Source organism: Dermacentor variabilis, chromosome 6 (assembly GCF_050947875.1).
Source record: "Dermacentor variabilis isolate Ectoservices chromosome 6, ASM5094787v1, whole genome shotgun sequence".
Taxonomy (NCBI): Eukaryota; Metazoa; Arthropoda; class Arachnida; order Ixodida; family Ixodidae; genus Dermacentor; species Dermacentor variabilis.
Window position 1 is genome coordinate 118,107,119 of NC_134573.1, and position 22,597 is coordinate 118,129,715.

Below are 22,597 nucleotides of genomic sequence, written 5' to 3' on the forward strand. Positions count from 1 at the left end.
AACCCCCTTCGCGCCTTCGTCTTCGTTTATTATTATTATTATTATTATTATTATTATTATTATTATTATTATTATTATTATTATTATTATTATTATTATTATTATTATTATTATTATTGAATGTGTGTGCAGGAGAGGTTGGTATCATTGGTGATTCCTTCTCTCTCAGGCAAACAGTGCTTATAAATAATTAGCCGGTTAAAAGAAGCGAGAGGAAAAAATCCGTAGAGTTGCTTACAGAAATTACTATATAGAGGGAAATCTGGCGCACTCATGGCTCCGGCGGCCATGGGAATGACGGTTAGTATGTGTCTTATCTTCGCGCTTGTGGTTAGGGAACTTCATGAGGCGTTATTTATTACGTTTTATCTTCCTAAGTTTCCAAACAATCATTGTTCTATATAAACTCGCGAAAAAAAAGGAATTCTGCGTTTATGCTCAGTCGCAGTGGATTGTTCTGTCTATAACGCAATATGTTGCCGAAAATGACGGCATTGCAAATGAATGACAAAACTGTTTGAAGCCACAGGGACAAAGTTTCGTCAAAGCAACGTGTACTAAGCGTCATTCCCTTGCTAGCTCAACCACCAAGCTTGAAGCTCCCACCGACACTACCGCCGCATTTCCCTCTAGTAATGTTTTTGCTGGAAACTATCACCCCACGCGGAAAGTTGGGCTAGTTGGTGTTGACACATTTGCTGAGACATATTTATTAGCGCTAACAAGGCTAACGGGAAAAAGTTGGCACAGGACAGAGCGCTAATGCTCTGTAATGTCCCAGCTTTATACCGTTAGTCACGTTGGCGCTAGTAACTGTGTATCAGCAAATGCCTCACCCCACGAAGTTGCGACACACTTCGACGCCAACGGAACGAGAAGCGGTTGTACTAACCGGACAGCTTGACGTCCTGCCTCTGCGGGCACTCGGGCACGCCTTTCTCGGTGCCGCCGAAGTTGGCCGAGTAAACCACGATGCGCAGGTTCTTGTGACAGCGCAGGTTGAGCACGCCGTTCTCGCACACTATGCGGTTGGAGAAGGTGGCTGCGGGAGAGAACGCGCGCTGTATACGTAGCGAATAAACGTTTCGTGCGCGAAAAGGATGAGGGAGGCAGAGGGCTCGGAATGTCCTGCACGGGTGCGCGCACAATTCTACAAATGGGAGCAGCGTGTTGCAAAAAAAAATGAATAGAGCAACCGGTGAGCGAATTTGAAAAATACAAAGCTGCTACAGGATGGTGATTCGCGAGTGTCTAGATGCTCGCCCACTTGCATGGGTACGCGTGGTCGCCGTTCTGTCTTTCAGTGAAGCTGCGATTCATTGCTGTCGATACCGAAGTTCAGCGGCTGCGGAATTTTGCTGCAATGCACGAGGTTACACGTTTGATTATTGATAGGTGCGCTCGTATGCACGGATGCGGTGCAAGGAAAAAAAAAAGAAACACTCGCGCGTTTAGGCTTGGGTGCAGTTACACGAAGGAAAAAACAGCTGCTTTCGTGCATTATATGATGCGAGCCCCCAAAAAACTTAGATCGCTGGAGGATCGATTAACCTACAAGCATCAAACAGATATACAAGAGTGACCGAGAAACGAGAAATAATCTAAATTTCAGCGAAGGCCAGAGGGTTCCTGGAATGAAAAGACCTCCCACCGAGAGTAGAACCGGGGCTTACCCCGGAATACTGCTTCCAAAATAAAAGTTTATTCCTCCTCCTCTGCCATTAAAGTTTCATGCACGACGCCAGTGCTGCTTAGACACGTGAAATTCGATTATTCAATAAAGCAAGAAATTAATAATTAATTAGTTAGTTAATCAAACAGAGTTACGGGACAACAGACACTTAAATTAACGGCTGAGCAAAATATCGGCGGTAAGCAAGACTAAACGGTGCATCTGAGCTCCTTGCGCAAACCGCTTTCTATCTTCGTCTCTGGCGGGTCTGATATTGCATAGGCACTGCATGCGCTCTTTTTCGTTCTGTGTTTCTCCAAACATAACAATGTGTACTTTCTGGGTGTTGCTTCTTCCCTTCGCTTCCAACTAGGCCAACGACAGGCCTTGATTAATGCTGAATTTGGACCTGTATAATTAAACAAGCGCGAGAGAGCGCTACGGCAGTCTTTGAGTAGTCATCGAGGCACGTAAATCAGACCGAGAATATACAGGCAGGGGAAAACCGGATATTGTAACTCACTGGGGCGGCACTTGTAGGCGACCTCGGCGTATTTGTACACCCCAGGGCAAGGGTCCACCATGAACGACTTGACGTCAGTCCTCACCATGCACTCTCGCTTCTCTCGGCATGCGGCCTCCACCACCTGTGATGACGTCATCCATACAAGAGAGCGCCTGAATGTTCCCGATAACTTGTCCGGGCGGCATTCGCGATGACCATCCTGATAAGGCAAACAACCGATATAGAAGGAATAAACGAATACGTAACAAACCGGTCGAGGCCCCGACTATAGTTCTTCAAAGTTGGCTCCAAAGAAGCTGGGGCCGAATTCGCAGGGCTTTTCTTTCATAAACACATTTGGTCGCATAGGCAGGTCGCCTTCGCTTATAATATGTCCCGCATCAGGACTTGCGGGAATTTACGAACAATTCTAGCGTTAGGGTAGTTTTGTAAATACGGGCGCCGATGTCTATTCCGCTGCCGTCGTAATATATTTACGAAGAATTTACGAAGAAGAAGAGTCCTCAACCTGTCCGTCTTTCTCCAGCCGCAAACGGTGCACTGTGCGTGAGGCAAGATACGCAAGTACATCCTACGGCAGTATGTGTGTAACGAATCGCCACCTCTAACCATAGGCCGAATACGCGCAGCAATTCTAATAACGTCTGTTAATTATTGCTTTCTACGTCTGCTGCGCGAAATTTCGCGTTACTGCCTAAAAAGTTTGTATAAAACACGCAGATTCTTGAAATCCATCGGAACGCAAGGTGAGAATGTATTATAGTAACTTGATCCCTGATACACTAAACGCCACATCCTGCGTGCCTCAGGAATCCGCCTTAGCACCAATATCTTTTTATAAATGATCTGATCAGACATATGAATGCAAATATCAGGCAATTTGCAGGCGACCGCATATTGGACAAAGAGGTTAAAGACTTCAGAGAATAAACTGAACTCAACAGTGCACAGAAAAAAGTAGCATGCTGGTGTTCTTATTTGCAGATGGCGATTAATTCGAATAAAACGGTCGCGGTCTCAATAACAAAAAAGAAAACAAGCTCAGCCTTTTCTTACGGTTTTAACAAGACCCCGCTCTATAACGTAAACCAGCACAAATATATCGACTTTATAATCTCGCCCAGTCTCAGCTGGGTATAGCAGGTTGAAACCATAGCCGCGTAATGGGGCCTTAGAGAAATTGGTATTCTAGCGGATGGCACAACACGCAAACCATGACATTAAACTTTTCGCATACATCACATTTGTCAGACCACGTCTAGAATATGCTAATAGAGTCTGGTTCGCATTCACTAGTAGTGGTATCAACACGCTTGAAAACGTGCAGCGCAAAGTGGTTAGATTTATTTTTAGTGGTTAACGACGCCTGGATTCCCCAACAGAATAGTTATGTCGTGCAGGATTACTTACGCTCCAAAGTCAGGCTGAACTTCACCACCTAAAGTTTTTTACAGGGTGTCCGAGCTAACTTTAACCAGAGTTCAAAATATTGAAATGCCACGTAGTTGGACAGAACCAAGGTACTGTTGTTGGCCATCACTTAGAGATACTGACATTGTTTTTTTTTCGTTCTACCTAAGGATATAATTAATTCAAATTAATTATTCAACTTCTCAAATATTATAATTAAATGAACTCAGAAGGATATCTCTGGAGGTATTCTGCGAACTACCTACAACACCTACAATAGTACCATGCTTTGTGCGTGCCTTCTCTTCCTTCTCTTTTGTTACATTTTAGCCAACTGCTTCCTTGCTCCTGCCAATTCTTGTCGTTTATGTGTATGCTACCTTCAGAACACCACCCCTGTAATAACACTTCCAAAGGGGATACAGCATGAAGTAAAAAAAATATAATCAAAAATGAAACTTCATACCTATTTAGGGCATTAAATCGCGACGAATATTGTGTCCTCTAATTCTGCTGAAATCGTAGGGTTACCTTTCTTTTGTTCTGTGTTAAGTTACTACGGTAATTCGATAATCAATGTCCTAACTGTCCGCACAAGTAAACACGTTTTTATTTCCTACTCAAGTTAATCTGTGATACTGTTTCTGCGCAAATCTATCCTGCTATATTTTGAGATTGACTTAGCTTTAATGTTCCGTCATCGCTGACTTTCTGTCATTGACTATATCTTGAAAGTAACGTTAGCTAGTTCTTTTTTCATTTCGAGCGCACCGCTTTGGATAATCCTGTCATTTCCTTCTTGTAACCAACGAAGAGAGTAAGCTTCTCCGCATTGTGAGCATTTATGCAAGAAAGTTAGCTTCGCAGGAACAGCGTAACCTTTGCAATCCACCCGAAAGCAGCACGTAGCTACAAGTTCGGTTTCATAAAACCTCATTAACATTGCAGTGTGCTGGAGTATTCGTTTTTTCAGACTCAATGTCTTCAAATTTCCGTTACTCAATGAATTCACTCTTATATACTCACATGCTAAGTCACCTCGCTAGCTCAGTGCTACAACGAGTTGCTACAAGCTTTTTTTACAATATTTTTTTTCAGCTGCTAATATCCTTCTACCTCCCCCTCGCACGACACCGAACGTAGGGGGGCAAATCAGATATTATAGTCTGGTTAACATCGGCGTCCTTTCCTTTTTCGTTTATCTTTCCCATCAACTGCTAACTTTTTTCTTTCTCTCTGAGGGGATCGCTAATGTTGTTGATGTTGCTTAATAACTCCACATAGATGGGGAGGCAGGCTGTATTAGAGCCGCCTAAATCTTATTCAATGTTCTAAAAATGTAACTACTCATTTGCCACACACAAGCAACCAAACCATGCCAATCTACAAAATCAAAAAAATCTAAGCGTGTTCCTTTTGAAACTTCGTGATAATTTGGGGTCCACGACAGTTCTTTCTTTCATTAGCGCAGCTTTGATACAGCACGTGACCTCTTTATGCATTCTGCCTACCTTGAGCGCTTCCTTGGCGATGCACTCGACGCTGCCGTTGTACTCTTGCGCCGGCTTGGCGTTCTCAGCGCCCTCCTCCTCTTGCGACGGCGGTGGGCAAAGCATGTGATAGGGCACCGAGCGTCCGTACTGGGCCACTGAGATCGAGATGCTGGTGTTGCGAAAACAACGAAGCTGCAGCTCCTGGCCGTCGCAGGCGAACTTCTGAAACGTCTTCAGGGTGCCCGACAGTAGGGCTGTAAGAAATGACAGTGAAGCGGACTGTAAGAAGCTTGCAGACAGCAAGGGTTCGCATGCGCGGCTAACAGGCCGTAGAGAACAATTAGTATCGTGGGCATCGAAGATATTTGCTGCAATGTTCCTATGAAATGAAGCGACCGAATGCTCCGGCCCATGCAAGAGTGAGGCGCGGCAGCAAAATAGAAGATGCAACGTAGAAGTCCGGTAGCAACACAAGACGACCGCAAACGACAAAGCCCAAAGCGCCAAAACTGCATCGACAATAAAAACGGCACTCAGTTTGTTCAACAAAATCACTCGCCAGGACATTTAAGCACGGAGAACCTTCCAATCTTCTACTGCTCTTGCGTAAGCTGGGCACACTTGCAAAAAGCCGGACTTGACAGTTTTTTGGTTCCGCAAAGTCTATTTACATGCTGTAAGACCAAAATGACTTCGCAATGCCCTCATAGGAAAAGAGGACTACGTATGTCGAAGCAAGGCAACAGTAGAGTGTCAAAGTTGCAATGAGCAATTTTTGAGAAGCGACCGCTTGACTAGCGTCCGCCTAGACGACGACGGAGCCCGGCGCCGACTATTGACGTGTCAGCAAAGAAGCTCCCTTCGAGGTGACTGCAAACGGCGCTTTCTGTGGTAGCTGTAAAGACCGTCAAGGCAAGGCTTCTACACTCGCTCGAAGCTGACTGTGACGGAGAGCCCGCTAATTGATGCCAGTGACCGTAGTCGAAGAATTCCGTGGGAACAATGTGGACTTTGTTCCCCTATTGCCTCGTCATCGCATCGTAGGCGGCTTTGAAGGCTGGACATCAGAGTCGGAGTCTAGCAAGATGGCGCTACCACGGGCGGAGTGCTGAGAACAATGCGATCCCTCGACTGGCCTAGACACGGTACTCAAATTCCCTAGTCTAGTTACCTAGGGAAAATGTATGATTTAGAAGAGGACATCATTAGTGCAGTAGTGTGCTGACATCTGTGGGCTCAAACATGTAGTGAGACTACACATGTTAAGTGCTCCGACATGGAGCATTGTGAGTCTTTAATTATGAATATGTAACACAATTCTGTTTCTCGTTTCCTTCAACCTCCCGACCTCATGTCCTCACGAACAAGCAACTCTTGTCGATAGAGACAGGTGACGTCGTGTGCCTGCTTAGTCGGCGTAGTGCGAAACCCCAGTGTATAGCCGGTCAGCTACCACGTTTTAGGCACTCCAGCGGTGCAGGCAAGCGGCGCCCTGCGTGTCGCCCGAGTCCGAACCACGAACCACAGAACCGGATGACAACCCAATCAAGCTTCATTCCGCTGCCAGGCAGCACACAGTGTCGGCATACTGTCGGAAAGCGTTGCATATTGCCAATGTAGTCGGCATTAGAATTTATCGAATTTAGTTATATATTTAACAAATGTATCAGTAAAATTTAGCAGTATCATGGGTAGGAATATTTCTGAGAGCTTTCGACGCCAGTCTTTCCTAGTAGGGTCTAGTCGACTAAAAGTTCGGGACGGCCTCCACAACCTTTCGAGCATGAACATTACAACGAGGGAGAAAATTCCAGTGACACTGGCTTTTTCACTTCACTGCTGATTTACAACTGTCCAGTACACTACGGCAAGTAGGGGCTGTCCTGCACTTCTATACCTTCAGCAAAGAAGAGAAACAGAAAATATACTTATTAACAGCAACCCTTCAGTCCGCTTCATACGTTGTACAGGAGGCTTTATAGGGCTTCCTGTCGCGTGAGGGTCATGCGGTGTACACTGAATATGTAGTGCTTGTGCCACGACGAACTGAGTGGTGGGAGGCGAGATGGACGCTACACGCATAATAAATTTCGGGGCACAGACAAAATGCAAACAGGAGCGAACGCAATCGGTAACAACGAGGAGGAAGAGGAGAGTCATTGCTTGTTGTAGGCGGATCTAGGCTTGCAAAAGTTGCTGGCAATCACTCCTCCTGAACGTCACCTATCAACCGCGATATGGTCTGAAACGCTTCGCAGTACAACTAACAACACCAGGTTCCAAAAACAAGTTTACTCGGATTCCAATGCGTTGCGTGTTTTCCGAACCACTTACGACCACACGGTTCACCATTCATTTCCCAACTCTGGTCACGAAGGAACTTAGCAGGAGCCGAAGCACTTCCCTCCTAAATGCTCAATTTCCTCGCGGAAACAAAATGTCACTCGCGTTTGAGTGTGGCACCGTCTTGCGCTTGTGTCCATCTATTTATCTATTTCCTTGTGCTTCAAATCCAGGGCTCTTTTGTATATAATGTTCAATGTCAACCGAGAGCTTGACGATGCACACACAGCTTTGATGGGCCAAGTCCTGTCTTGCACCGCCAAGCTGGAGTTTACGCTTACCCTGGGCGGATGCTATAAAAGAGGGCGGAATCAGTTCTGTTAAATCCTCCAACCATGCAAGGTTCGTGTGGTGGAGACCGCGAAGAATGGAAGTGGCTTAAGATGTCCTTCTTCGCGTCATTTTTTTTTCTTTTTCTTTTTTTACGTCCTGGGGATCCATCTTTGGGGGCTTCAATTGAAGAGCTTTGCTCGCCAGACTGTCAGCGACCTCGTTGCCTGCTACGCCGACATGGGAAAGTGCCCACTGGAGCACGATGGTAAAGCCGGCTTCCTGTAATTCTTTACCAGCATGTAATGGACGTTGAATAGATTTGGCGTGGGGAAACCCGTGTACAGTAATTGCAGCACAGCCTTGCTGTCGGAACAGAGTGCTGCAGGCTGAGGCTGACAGCAACTCAGTTTCCGCAAGGTTGCTGCAAAGACGACGCTTTCACATGCTGTGGCAATGCTAGCTTTCCGTAGCAAAATCTCAGGAAGGAACAAACAAAGCACAGAGAATTGTTGAAGTTGAGCCACAAGAGCGGTAACTCTATGTGAAAATGAAGAAAGGTGCAAAAAGAAAAAAAAAAGATCAATTGCTTCACAATGCACAGTTTCAGTTTTATGCAGCCATATTGCGAGGCGTGCTAGATTCCGTAGAAACATTCCATAGAGCGCGTTACAAGTACATTACGCAGAAATCACCTTAAATGTACGTACGCAAGTACTTTGCACAATGCGCGCGTGTTTTGTTTTCCCGGGACACAGCCCAGAATAAAGAGATATTCGAGAATTGGACATTGAAAAATAAAAGGCAGAACAAGTCGTTTCCGGTAAGTAACAGAATCAGCGCGGCGTGTCAATGAGCGGTTCACTAAAATTAGGCGAACGAGAAAGAAACATTCTTAAAATATTTTTTCGAAAAGTAAGAATTAATAACCGACCAGACTTAGCAAGTGCGCCGTGGATCTTGAGAACACGGCGATTATTTTTGCTTCTTGAGTAAAATGAACTGCGACAATTAAAAAAAGAATAATAAATTATCGCACGTTGAGTAAAGTCGATGGTCGAGCAACTTACTATATGCGTGTACAGAACAATTCCTGTCTTCGGTCTCTGTGCGCTCCGAATTCAGTATTCAGTATAGTTAATCGCAATATTCCTCGTGTTTCATATTAACGGAGGCATGCTAGGCCGATCCTTTGTCTTAACATCCATCCAGCGTGCTACGGTCCGAGCAGCAGATCCTTTGTCGCTACACTGTCGAAAATGAACCCGCCGTGGTTGCTCAGTGGCTATGGTGTTGGGCTGCTGAGCACGAGGTCGCGGGATCGAATCCTGGCCACGGCGGCCGCATTTCGATCGGGGCGAAATGCGAAAACACCCGTGTACTTAGATTTAGGTGCACGTTAAAGAACCCCAAGTAGTCGAAATTTCCGGAGCCCTCCACTACGGCGTGCCCATAATCAGAAAGTGGTTTTGGCACGTAAAACGCCATAATTTAATTTTTAACTGTCGAAAATGAATGTAAAAATAAATGTAAAAATAAATGCAGCAGAGCCGCTGCGCCATGGCCAGTGGGCGACAGCGGCGAGTGAACCTCCGTTGACTGAATTGGCTTTTACTTTTTTTTTTCTTCAGACCTCCGTCCACTCATGATAGAACAAAGTCAATTTGAACACTGCTACTACCACCGCGGTTACTCGGTGATTGTGGCCATCTGCTCGAGCTTGGATTCCCATTAACAACGCTCGCAGTCCGATGCGGGACGAAACGCGATAAAAGCAATATGCTCTCCTGTTGAACATTCGGTGCACGAAAAAGAATGCCAGATGCTCAAAATAAATCCTCCCACTGCGACATCTCCCGTAGCCCTTGCGTTTATCTGGAACGTGAAACTTTAATCAATTATTTATAATACGGACACTTTTCCGCTCTCTCCAACTTTTGTCGACTGAGGCCCCCGAGGAGGCCTTCTAATGCATTCGCATTACGAGTGTCAAAGCGAAAAAAAAAAAAAGATTATGTGATGTTTGGGAAGCCAGTCACATGGTATAATTCATCATCATCATTATCATGAGCCTATCTTTATGTCCACTGCCCCCGGACAAGGACCTCTCCCTGGGATCTCCGATTACCGCTGTCTTGCGCTATAGCCGATTCCGACTTGCGCCTACAAATTTATTAACTTAATCACCCCACCTGTTTTTGTGCCGTCATTGAGCGCGCTTTCCTTCCCTGGGCATCTAATCTGTAACTCTAATGATCCACCGGTTATCTACCCCACGTATCATCTGGCCTTCCCAGTTCCATTTGTTTTTCTCTTAATGTCAACTAGAATATGGCTACTTTTGTTTATGTTTTTTTGATCCTCCTAAAGTGACGCCTAACATTCGTTAGGCCATTTTTCCAGCGTTCCAATCATAGAATGCGGGCTAAGCATTTCTCTTGCGCTCACCGCTTAATCAGTATATATATATATATATATATATATATATATATATATATATATATATATATTCCTCACGAAGCTCTTTTAGCATTAGAACGTTTACCATGTGGACCAAACTGTCCCATAGCCTCATCACATGTCCTTTTAGAGGTCCAAGTAATAATAATAATAATAATAATAATAATAATAATAATAATAATAATAATAATAATAATAATAATAATATTTGGTGTTTTACGTGCCAAAACCACTTTCTGATTATGAGGCACGCCGTAGTGGAGGACTCCGGAAATTTTGACCACCTGGGGTTCTTTAACGTGCACCTAAATCTAAGCACACGGGTGTTTTCGCATTTCGCCCCCATCGAAATGCGGCCGCCGTGGCCGGGATTCGATCCCGCGACCTCGTGCTCAGCAGCCCAACACCATAGCCACTGAGCAACCACGGCGGGTGTAAGTAATAGGAAGGCACACGTAAAGTTCTCATGGCTAATATTTCGTATCTATACAGGATTGAGCAGAACGCGAAAATTTATCTGAAGGTAGGCGAAAAATTTAGTGCCGACCATATCTAAGGTGCAGAAACTTGGAGGTTAACAATGAAGCTCGAGACCAAGTTCAGGACTGCGCAAAGAGCTATGGAGCGAAAAACTATAGGCGTAACGTTAAGAGACAGGAAGAGAGCGGTGTGGATGAGAGAACAAATGGCGTAGCCGCTATTCTAGATGACATTCAGAGAAAAAAAAATGCAGCGGAGCAGGCCATGTAACGTGTAGGGTAGATAGCTGGAGGACCATTAGAGTTGAACAATGGGTGCCAAGGGAAGAGAAGCGTAGTCGAGGGCGGCAGAAAATTAGGCGGGGCTATGAAATTAGGAAATTTTGCAGGCGCAAGTTGGAATCAGTTAGCGAAAGACAAGGATAATTGGAGATCGCAAGAAGAGGCTTTCGTCCTGCAGTGGACATAAAGATAGGCTGATGATGATGATGATGACGATGTCCATTTTGACAGGAAATTAACTGAGCTCCTATAATATTTATAAATTATATAATAATTTTGGTCACGAAGGAGCGAAAGTGCGAAATATTACGCCTATATATAGTTTCTGGAATGCACGGAAAAACGCAGTTTTTGTTGAATTCCTTCCATTATATTTCCGCAAGCATGAAAGTCCATATGATCATAAGCTATTATTCCCGTGGCTGATTTGCGTCGACATACAAACACACTTACTTTCATATAAAAGAAGACAAATAGTAGCTTATCGAAATTGACTGGCCTAAAGGAGGTAGAACCCCTTAACATCCTGGTCTTCGAGGAATACCGACGGGAATGCTTCGGAGTATTGAATTTTCAGATTTCATGGGCACATATTTGACTCCTTTTGTACAACTCCCCCCCCCCCCATGCCCCCGCCCCCTCCACCTTTCATTTTTTCGCGTTTCCTGCCCACCACGATGGAAAGGAAATTGAAACGAATACTTCTGAGTGGCTCAGTAGATTTCATGCTCCGAGGATGCGAAAGAGCGCGTAATTGCATGTCACTTCACATCAGCGACATATTTTTTTACACGCACTCAATCGTTGAACTGATCGATGTTCAGTTTACTATAGTTCTATGTTTGTCGTTCTTTAAGTGTATTAAATAAGCGAAATAATCGTTGTAGCGTTTCGAAGGCCTGTCGTCTGTGACTGAGCATTTGCTTCTGCATAACGTGGAATGCCTTTCGGGTTTAATATGTACCTGATTTTTCCCTAGACTAAAATTTATCACGGCCGACACATTTCCGTAAATTTTGTCCTAACATTTGCAGAACTCAAGAGATTTCAAACAGTGAACGCATTTTCAATGAGTCCTTCCTTCGCACGTCATCATCATCATCATCAGCCTAGTTACGCCCACTGCAGGGCAAAGGCCTCTCCCATACTTCTCTAACTACCCCGGTCATGTACTAATTGTGGCCATGTTGTCCCTGCAAACGTCTTAATGTCATCCGCCCACCTAACTTTCTGCCGCCCCCTGCTACGCATCCCTTCCCTTGGAATCCAGTCCGTACCCCTTAGTGACCATCGGTTATCTTCCCTCCTCATTACATGTCCGGTCCATGCCCATTTCTTTTTCTTGATTTCAACTAAGATGTCGTTTACCCGCGTTTGTTGCCTCACCCAATCAGCTCTTTTCTTATCCCTTAACGTTACACCCATCATTCTTCTTTCCATAGCTCGTTGCGTCGTCCTCAATTTCAGCAGAACCCTTTTCTTAAGCCTCCAGGTTTCTGCCCCACATGTGAGTACTGGTAACACACAGCTGTTATACACTTTCCTTTTGAGGGATAGTGGCAACCTGCTGTTCATGATTTGAGAATGCCTGCCAAACGCACCCCAGCCCATTCTTATTCTTCTGGTTATTTCAGTCTCATGATCCGGATCCGTGGTCACTACCTGCCCTAAGTAGATGTATTCCCTTACCACTTCCAGTGCTTCGCTACCTATCGTAAACTGCTGTTCTCTTCCGAGACTGTTAAACAATACTTTAGTTTTCGGCAGATTAATTTTCAGACCCACCCTTCTGTTCTGCCTCTCCAGGTCAGTGAGCATGCATTGCAATTGGTCTCCTGAGTTACTAAGCAAGGTAATATCATCAGCAAATCGAAAGTTGCTAAGGTATTCTCCATCAACTTTTATCCCCAATTCTTCCCACTCCAGGCCTCTGAATACCTCCTGTAAACATGCTGTGAATAGCATTGGAGATATCGTATCTCCCTGTCTGACGCCTTTCTTTATAGGGATTTTGTTGCTTTCTTTGTGGAGGACTACGGTGGCTGTGGAGCCGCTATAGATATCTTCCAGTATCTTTACATATGGCTCATCTACACCCTGATTCCGTAATGCCTCCATGACTGCTGAGGTTTCGACTGAATCAAACGCTTTCTCGTAATCAATGAAAGCTATATATAAGGGTTGGTTATATTCTGCACATTTCTCTATCACTTGATTGATAGTGTGAATATGGTCTATTGTTGAGTAGCCTTTACGGAATCCTGCCTGGTCCTTTGGTTGACAGAAGTCTAAGGTGTTCCTGATTCTATTTGCTATTACCTTAGTAAATACTTTGTAGGGAACGGACAGTAAGCTGATCGGTCTATAATTTTTCAAGTCTTTGGCGTCCCCTTTCTTATGGATTCGAATTATGTTAGCGTTCTTCCAAGATTCCGGTACGCTCGAGGTTATGAGGCATTGCGTATACAGGGTGGCCAGTTTCTCTAGAACAATCTGACCACCATCCTTCAACAAATCTGCTGTTACCTGATCCTCCCCAGCTGCCTTCCCCCTTTGCATAGCTCCTAAGGCTTTCTTTACTTCTTCTGGCGTTACCTCTGGGATTTCGAATTCCTCTAGGCTATTCTCTCTTCCACTATCGTCGTGGGTGCCACTGGTACTGTATAAATCTCTATAGAACTCCTCAGCCACTTGAACTATCTCATCCATATTAGTAACGATATTGCCGGCTTTGTCTCTTAACGCACACATCTGATTCTTGCCTATTCCTAGTTTCTTCTTCACTGTTTTTAGGCTTCCTCCGTTCCTGAGAGCCTGTTCAATTCTATCCATATTATAGTTCCTGATGACCGCTGTCTTACGCTTGTTGATTAACTTAGAAAGTTCTGCCAGTTCTATTCTAGCTGTAGGGTTAGAGGCTTTCATACATTGGCGTTTCTTGATTAGATCTTTCGTCTCCTGCGATAGCTTACTGGTTTCCTGTCTAACGGCTTTACCACCGACTTCGATTGCGCACTCCTTAATGATGCCCATGAGATAGTCGTTCATTGCTTCAACACTAAGGTCCTCTTCCTGAGTTAAAGCCGAATACCTGTTCTGTAGCTTGATCCGGAATTCCTCTAGTTTCCCTCTTACCGCTAGCTCATTGATTGGCTTCTTGTGTACCAGTTTCTTCCGTTCCCTCCTCAAGTCTAGGCTAATTCGAGTTCTTACCATCCTATGGTCACTGCAGCGTACCTTGCCGAGCACGTCTACATCTTGTATGATGCCAGGGTTCGAGCAGAGTATGAAGTCTATTTCATTTCTAGTCTCACCATTCGGGCTCCTCCACGTCCACTTTCGACTAACCCGCTTGCGGAAAAAGGTGTTCATTATCCGCATATTATTCTGTTCTGCAAACTCTACTAATAATTCTCCTCTGCTATTCCTAGAGCCTATGCCATATTCCCCCACTGACTTGTCTCCAGCCTGCTTCTTGCCTACCCTGGCATTGGTCACCCATCAGTATAGCGTATCTTGTTTTGATTTTACCCATCGCCGATTCCACGTCTTCATAAAAGCTTTCGACTTCCTGGTCATCATGACTGCATGTAGGGGCATAGATTTGCACAACCTTCAATTTGTACCTCTTATTAAGTTTCACAACAAGACCTGCCACCCTCTCGTTAATGCTATAGAATTCCTGTATGTTACCAGCTATTTCCTTATTAATCAGGAATCCGACTCCTAGTTCTCGTCTCTCCGCTAAGCCCCGGTAACACAGTACATGCCCGCTTTTTAGCACTGTATATGCTTCTTTTGTCCTCCTAACCTCACTGAGCCCTATTATGTCCCATTTACTACCCTCTAATTCCTCCAATAACACTGCTAGACTCGCCTCACTAGATAGCGTTCTAACGTTAAACGTTGCCAGGTTCAGATTCCAATGGCGGCCTGTCCGGAGCCAGGTATTCTTAGCACCCTCTGCAGCGTCACAGATCTGACCGCCGCCGTGGTCAGTTGCTTCGCGGCTGCTGGGGACTGAGGGCCGGGGTTTGATTGTTGTATTCATATAGGAGGTTGTGGCCAAGTACTGCACCAGGGTGGCCAATCCTGCTCTGGTGAGAGAGTGCGTTACCGGTTCTGGTCACCGGGATCAGGCCGCACTCCAGGCCTGTTTGTGCAATTTTCTCAACACACGGTTTTTTTATTTTTTTTATTTCACGGTGGAGAATTGTGCGGCACCGGGATTCGAATCACGGTCCTCTTGCACTGGAGACGGATACTCTACCGTCCCCGCAGAAGTTAAATTAAAAATTGAATTATGGGGTTTTGCGTGGCAAAACCACTTTCTGATTATGCACGCCGTAGTGGAGGACTCCGAAAATTTCGACCACCTGGGGTTCTTTAACGTGCACCTAATTCTAAGTACACGGGTGTTTTCGTATTTCGCCCCCATCGAAATGCGGCCGCCGTGGCCGGGGTCCGATCCCGCGACCTCGTGCTCAGCAGTCTAACACCATAACCACTGAGCAACCACGGCGGGTCCCGCAAGAGTTGTACGCCTCATTTAACCTACAGTGGTGCCCTATTTGATCAGTCAAGGTGGACCAATCTGAGCTCGGTTATACCGCATGGATGGCACTCGGCTGGAGAACCTGGTATTTATGACCTGCACATGTGTGGCCACACATTTGGGGTAGCAAATGAAACGTCCGTGTGATCAACCTCTCTGCCTTTTCATCTTCCCTCTCCCTCTCTTGATCTCATTTGCACCGCTCACTCAAGGGCACCTTATTCTTCTGGTATTTCTTGCTACATATTTGGTCGCCCTGACCAGCGTTATATTAGAATAGACATGTCCCCTGCTTGCACTTCCTTTTCCAACATGACAGCTAGACAGCTGCTTTATCCGCTACGCTATCGCTCGCATACGAAGGCGCACACGGATCGTTACTCTCAAAGGCCAGCGACATGAATACATTAAGCGGTAGTGTCTTTCCAGCAAGACGTTTGACAATCGTTACAGTGTACCTAATTATGGATGGACGGTACAACCTTATTGAACGTCCGGCAAGGTTTAACGCGACCCGGGCTCAGGTCTCCCACGGGGGAACGTCTAGGCCCTGCCTCAACGCCGGACTGCCCACGTCTGCCTGAACGCTGGACTGCCCACGTCTGGATTCCGAGGTCTGAGCAGCGCAGAGCGGCGGCCCACCTCGAAGACAGCGTCCCCGGAGCAACTGCGATCCTTCCTAAAACTACATTGCACTCCCATTGCATGTGTTTGAGTGTTGCTGGTCCTTCCTGGCATAATGTGCACGTGTCGTCCTGACGTTTATCTGGGAAGATATGTTTCAGATTGAACAGGTTAAAGAAGATGTTCGTCTGGAGCCGTCTCCAGGCGACGGCCTGCCTTCTGTTCAATTTGGGACTCGGCGGTGGGTATATCCTTCCTGCGTTTAGGTATGCACTAGGTATGTGATTGTATCTAGCGAGCCTGTCCCGTTCTGCGCGAGGAGTGTTCGCTATCGTGCGAGATGCGTTGCCCTGTCCGGCGCGGCGGGTCATGTCTCGCGCCGTCCGGTGCGCCGTCTCGTTTAGGTTCGAGAGCGCGTCGCCTTCCGTGGCGACGTGCGCGAGGAACCACACGATCCTCGAGCTCGCGGTTTTGGATCTGTCCGCTTTGGCCAGAATGGACAGAGCTTCCTTGGAAATTCTGCCATTGGCGTAGTTCTTTAATGCCGTTTGCGAGTCACTTAGTACGACTCCGCATTCCTGATCTGGGAGGGCCCGCGCGATCGCTACTTCCTCCGCTATTTCCGAGTTTTTGGTATATACACTGCGTGCGATTACGATTTAGGAGTCTGTGTCTATGACTAGAGCGGTGTATTTACAGCTGTTCGGATATTCGGCTGCGTCGACAAAGCGCGCGTTTCTCTCCCTGCCACGGCATGTATTTGAGTGTTGCTGGTCCTTCCTGGCACAATTTACACCTGTCGTCCTGATGCTTATCTGGGACGATATGCTTTGTGCAAAAAAAAAAAAAGAAGAGCTTCCCTGACAAGCAGGAGTGCGCAAAGTAATAGTTGTAAGAAATAAGAAAACGTTTACACTAAGGCAGAATCTGTGATCAAAAGTTGACAAACAAGGAAAGCTTCATCGGTGAGCCAACGTTTCGACAAGCGTGTCCCCGTATCTTAACACAGACTTCGTGCGGGTGCTTCGCTTGGCGGCCCGCTGTTCTTCAGGGCTTTCGCAAACTTTTGCCCTTTTTTTAGTACCTTAATTCATGAAAACTGCGTAGCAAAACTACAGAAGTTTCCTTTTTCTTCTTTTCTTACCTTATACTTTGGGGGGGGGGGGGTATTCTTAACCGCGGATGCCATTCCAGAAGTAGTAAAGGCAAGGCGCAGAAGACCAGGACTCAAGAAGAAGAACACAAACGACAGGAGGCGCCGGTCCTGTCGTTTGTATTCTTCTTCTTGAGTCCTGGTCTTCTGCGCCTTACCTTTACTACTTCAAGCATGAACCAAATAGCCCAAGCAAGAGTTTTACTTGAGCCATTCCAGAACTGCCTGATTATTTGCATTACACACGATGTAAGAAAGCCAGTCAGGGCTCGAGGCATGTTCACTTAGCAGGCATGCTTGTACCGAAGTCCGCCACACTTTCGAAGCATTAATATAATTCTGAGGTTTTACGTGCCAAAATCACGATTTGATTGTGAGACACGTCGTAGCGGGGGACTCCGAATTAATTTTGACCACTAGGGATTGTTTAACGCGCCCGCTACACACGGGACATGGGTGAGTTTGCATTTCGCCTCGACCGAAATGCCGCCACCGCGGCAGGGATTTGATCCCGCGACCTCGTGCTTAGCAGCGCAACACCATAGAAGCTAGGCCACCACGGCAGGTTACTTTTCAAGGTCTCGTCCGCAAGCCAGCGGCAAAAATATTGGGAGACACTGTGTCCAAAGCAACAATATATAAAACTATCTGGCGCTTCGTACATTTCGTCGCTGTTTCGAGGATGGGCAAGGAACTGCTGCTTATCTCAGGATTCGTATTATGCATATGTGCATTCAGCCCTGAATGGCATCACTTAATCAGTTAAACTGCGTTAAAGTAATGTTCCATCTATTCATTAAACTTAAGGTGATCAATTCTTAGGTTACAATCACAAATTTCTGATAATCCGTCATTGTAAATACTATGTTGTCGACGAAATAGCCTCTTTTATGTCTTTTGCACATGCTTTTGAGTTACTCGAGATCTTCACCAAAACTCCCGATATCTGGGGGATTCGTGGATTGACGTTAACGCACCAAAGCGATGCAGGAGTTCTTAATCACTGTCACTGTCAGAGGAGATCTCCGGAGCATTTTGGACCCCGAGTACAAATAGGGAGGAATACGCAATGCTCGTCTTCATTCATCTTGACCCCCAGGGTTCGTTTAGCGCGCGCACAAACCTCGGTTCACGAGGACTTTTGCATTCCGACCCACCTGAATGTAGATCTCATGGTCGCGAATGAAAGCATGGGGGTTGTGGTCGCCGGTGTCGTGGAAACAAAAAGTTCGGTAGTATGTTACACTCCTCTAACATGTGAAGGCGAAAATTTGCTGCACACATGGGAACGCCCCGTCTCGCATTGTCGCGTTGCTGCTTTCGCAGCTCGACTTTTTCGGCTCGTGTTCGAAGCTTAGCTGGGTCTTCGCGCGCTCATATAGCGGGGTCAGACTCACACCGACAACATTTCTCTTTGACTTTAATTTGCATCCTCTTAGCAGGAGATTGAAACGTATATATGCTGTTCTGTGTGTTGAATGGCTTATTTCAATGATTGTATGCACCGTTCGCTTCACTTTGCTGAGCGCTTGTAGCCTCAGCCTTACGGGGGTATGAGACATTGCATTTTTCGCTTGCTTAAGGGGATATGAGCCATTTACCAGGTCACGTGCTTTCTTTTTGTATAACTTGATTAGACTCCGCGTTTCTTTACATTGTATGTGTTATTCCAATGAATACGTGCGCGGTACGCTTTACTTCACTGAGCGCTTGTAGCCTTTGCATTACGAAAGGAATGAGCCATTGCATTTGTTTGCTTGCCTAGAGTGGGGGTATTAGCCATGAATGATGATGATAGTTTTTGAAACACTGGACCAGACAATGTGTTTCTTGAAGGTCATCGAGGGTGCCAACCACCTAAAGCTTACTTCTTAAAACGAAAGCATTCAGTCAACACTACGTTCAATTATAGACTTTCCGATTCCTTGACACGTTTAGCCACGTCGACAACTGAACACACTATTTAATATAAGCCCAGTGAGACCATTGAGTCTCGTAAACAGTTTGTCAAGAACGTAACCATTCCAGACAAAACTTTCATTCTCAGTAACTGCTAGTTAGCTACATCATCATCATCATCATCATCATCATCATCATCATCATCGTCGTCGTCGTCGTCGTCGTCGTCATCGGCCTGGTTACGCCCACTGCAGGGCAAAGGCCTCTCCCATACGTCTCCAACTACCCCGGTGATGTACTAATTGTGGCCATGTTGTCCCTGCAAACTTCTTAATCTCATCCGCCCACCTAACATTCTGCCGCCCTCTGATACGCTTCCCTTCCCTTCGAATCCATTCCATAACTCTTAATGACCATCGGTTATCTTCCCTCCTCATTACGTTTCCTGCCCATGCCCATTTCTTTTTCTTGATTTCAGCTAAGATATCATTAACTCGCGTTTGTTCCCTCACCCAATCAGCTCTTTTCTTATCCCTTAACGTTACACCTATCATTCTCCTTTCCATAGCTCGTTGCGTCGTCCTCAATTTAAGTAGAACCCTTTTCGTAAGCCTCCAGGTTTCTGCCCCGTACGTGAGTACTGGTAAGACACAGCTGTTATAACCTTTTCTCTTGAGGGATAATGGCAACCTGCTGTTCATGATCTGAGAATGCCTGCCAAACGCGCCCCAGCCCATTCTAGTTCTTCTGATTATTTCAGTCTCATGATCCGGATCCGCAGTCACTACCTGTCCTAAGTAGATGTATTCCCTTACCACTTCCAGTGCCTCACTACCTATCGTAAACTGCTGTTCTCTTCCGAGACTGTTAAACATTACTTTAGTTTTCTGCAAATTAATTTTTAGACCCACCCTTCTGCTTTGCCTCTCCAGGTCAGTGAGCATGCATTGCAGCTGGTCCCCTGAGTTACTAAGCAAGGCAATATCATCAGCGAATCGAAAGTTACTAAGGTATTCTCCATTAACATTTATCCCCAATTCTTCCCAATCCAGGTCTGAATACCTCCTGTAAGCACGCTGTGAATAGCATTGGAGAGATCGTATCTTCCTGCCTGACGCCTTTCTTTATTGGGATTTTGTTGTTTTCTTTATGGAGGACTACGGTGGCTGTGGAGCCGCTATAGATATCTTTCAGTATTTTTACATACGGCTCGTCTACACCGTGATTCCGCAATGCCTCCATGACTGCTGAGGTTTCGACTGAATCAAACGCTTTCTCGTAATCAATGAAAGCTATATATAAAGGTTGGTTATACTCCTGACATTTTTCTATCACCTGATTGATAGCATGAATATGGTCTATTGTTCAGTAGCCTTTACGGAATCCTGCCTGGTCCTTTGGTTGACAGAAGTCTAAGGTGTTCCTGATTCTATTTGCAATTACCTTAGTAAATACTTTGTAGGCAACGGACAGTAAGCTGATCGGTCTATAATTTTTCAAGTCTTTGGCGTCCCCTTTCTTATGGATTAGGATTATGTTAGCGTTTTTCCAAGATTCCGGGACGCTCGAAGTCATGAGGCATCGCGTATACAGGGTGGCCAGTTTCTCTAGAACAATCTGCCCACCATCTTTCAACAAATCTGCTGTTACCTGATCCTCCCCAGCTGCCTTCCCCCTTTGCATGGCTCCCAAGGCTTTCTTTACTTCTTCCGGCGTTACCTGTGGGATTTCGAATTCCTGTACTGCACCAGGGTGGCGAATCCTGCTGTGGTGAGGGAGGGCGTGACCGGTTCTGGTCACCCGGATCAGGCAATACTCCAGGCCTGTTTATGCAATTTTTGTCAACACGCGGATTTTTTTTTAATCCGGTGGAAAATTGCTCGGCACCGGGATTCGAACCACGGTCCTCTTGCAAGCGAGGCGGATGTTCTACCTCTACGCCACCGCTGCTACAGTTAGCTACATCTGATGCATATTGTAACAAATAGCACTGTAAAGAAAGGATACGACTATGACTGCAGAAAAAGAAACATATTGTCACGTCCTTCTGCTTCACTTGTGTACTGTATTTTTCATGATGCGAACATTTTCATACGGGAAATTGTTTTCGAATTTGTAAAAAGAAGGACACCAATATTTTGTCGCGCGTCGAAAGACAATCGTTCCCTTCGCACCACACACAAACGGGTGCTCAATTGTACGGAGTCCCCACAAACAGATAGCGAATGAAAGACTTTGTATAAGTACCTCAATCTAGCAAACTTCGGTCACAGATCCCGTTTCTTTCAAATGTCTCGTTGTCTCTAAACCATTGATTTTGCAGCAGGAGCGAAGGCCATTGCAGGTCTTATATAAAAGCGGGGTTAACGGGCCGCAAAACAATGGGCCCCTGTTTTCTTTCTTTTTTCAGCTCCAGCCACGCACGAAATTCGATTGAAGGGCGAATTGAAAAGCCATCCAGACCGGCGGCGCATTGATCTTGCAGCGATCCAGCGAGCGGCCGAGGCTAGCCATTCGAGCGTCTATAAGCACTCACTGCCCCCGCGTGTCTTCCATTGTGATGCACTTTCATGCTTCAACGTCCCGAGTGAGAAGGTCGAGTACAGTCGATGAAAAAAATGGCGCAGCTTCGGTGCTCGTCACTACATCTTGCAGAAGGCGTATTGTACGAATAGAGAGTTTTCAAACTTACATTAAAAGTGGCACTAATTAATATTTTTTTTGCGCAAACTAATATCATAGGAGAGGTCGGCGTCTTAAGGTGGCACCGGTTACTCTTCGTCACATATATGGCAGTCAAAATTCGATCACATAAATGTAGGGAGAAACACTGAACACACACACACACACACACACACACACACACACACACACACACACACACACACACACACACACACACACACACACACACACACACACATTCAATGTTCTGCACACGAGCCCATAAAGCCACAAAAACCAGTACAGGAGCACGCACCATTCATTCATTCATTCACAAAACTTTATTAGTGTCCTGAAGCCCGGTATTTTCAGACCGAGGCGGGCCGCGTCCACGTCGGCACCGCCAGGCCGAGCCTTATGGCGTCATCATGGACCCTCTGGACAGCCCGTAGCTGATCTTTATATGAAGAGCTTGTTATCAACTTGTGCCAGTAAAGCCATTTTTCTTCCGGGTCGGCGAGAGTCGCGGGACAGCCCGCCAGCATGTGTCTGATGTCAATGATGCCAGCGCACACGTTACATTCTTTCCTAATTTCTCTTTCGGGGTGAATTTTATTTATGAAATACGGAGTGGGGTACGTCCCGGTTTGCAGTAAACGTAGCGTCACTGCCTGAGCCCTGTTCAATTTTACGTGTGGCAGAGGGAATTGCCTACGCCCCAAGTAGTAATATTTAGTGATGTCGTTGTAAGTTAGTAACTGATCTTT

At 45.8% G+C, this 22,597-nt stretch overlaps 1 protein-coding gene across 1 annotated transcript in view; it reads right to left on the reverse strand.

The window, feature by feature from the left end:
- Positions 1 to 22,597, reverse strand: part of LOC142585105 (protein eva-1-like) — a 154,769-nt gene that overhangs the window by 15,861 nt on the left and 116,311 nt on the right. The window contains exons 2-4 of the mRNA XM_075695624.1: positions 5,120 to 5,355; positions 2,196 to 2,319; positions 893 to 1,042 (exon numbers count right to left, since the gene is read on the reverse strand). Of these exons, the coding sequence (XP_075551739.1) occupies positions 893 to 1,042; positions 2,196 to 2,319; positions 5,120 to 5,355 (510 nt within the window). The remainder of the gene's footprint in view (positions 1 to 892; positions 1,043 to 2,195; positions 2,320 to 5,119; positions 5,356 to 22,597) is intronic.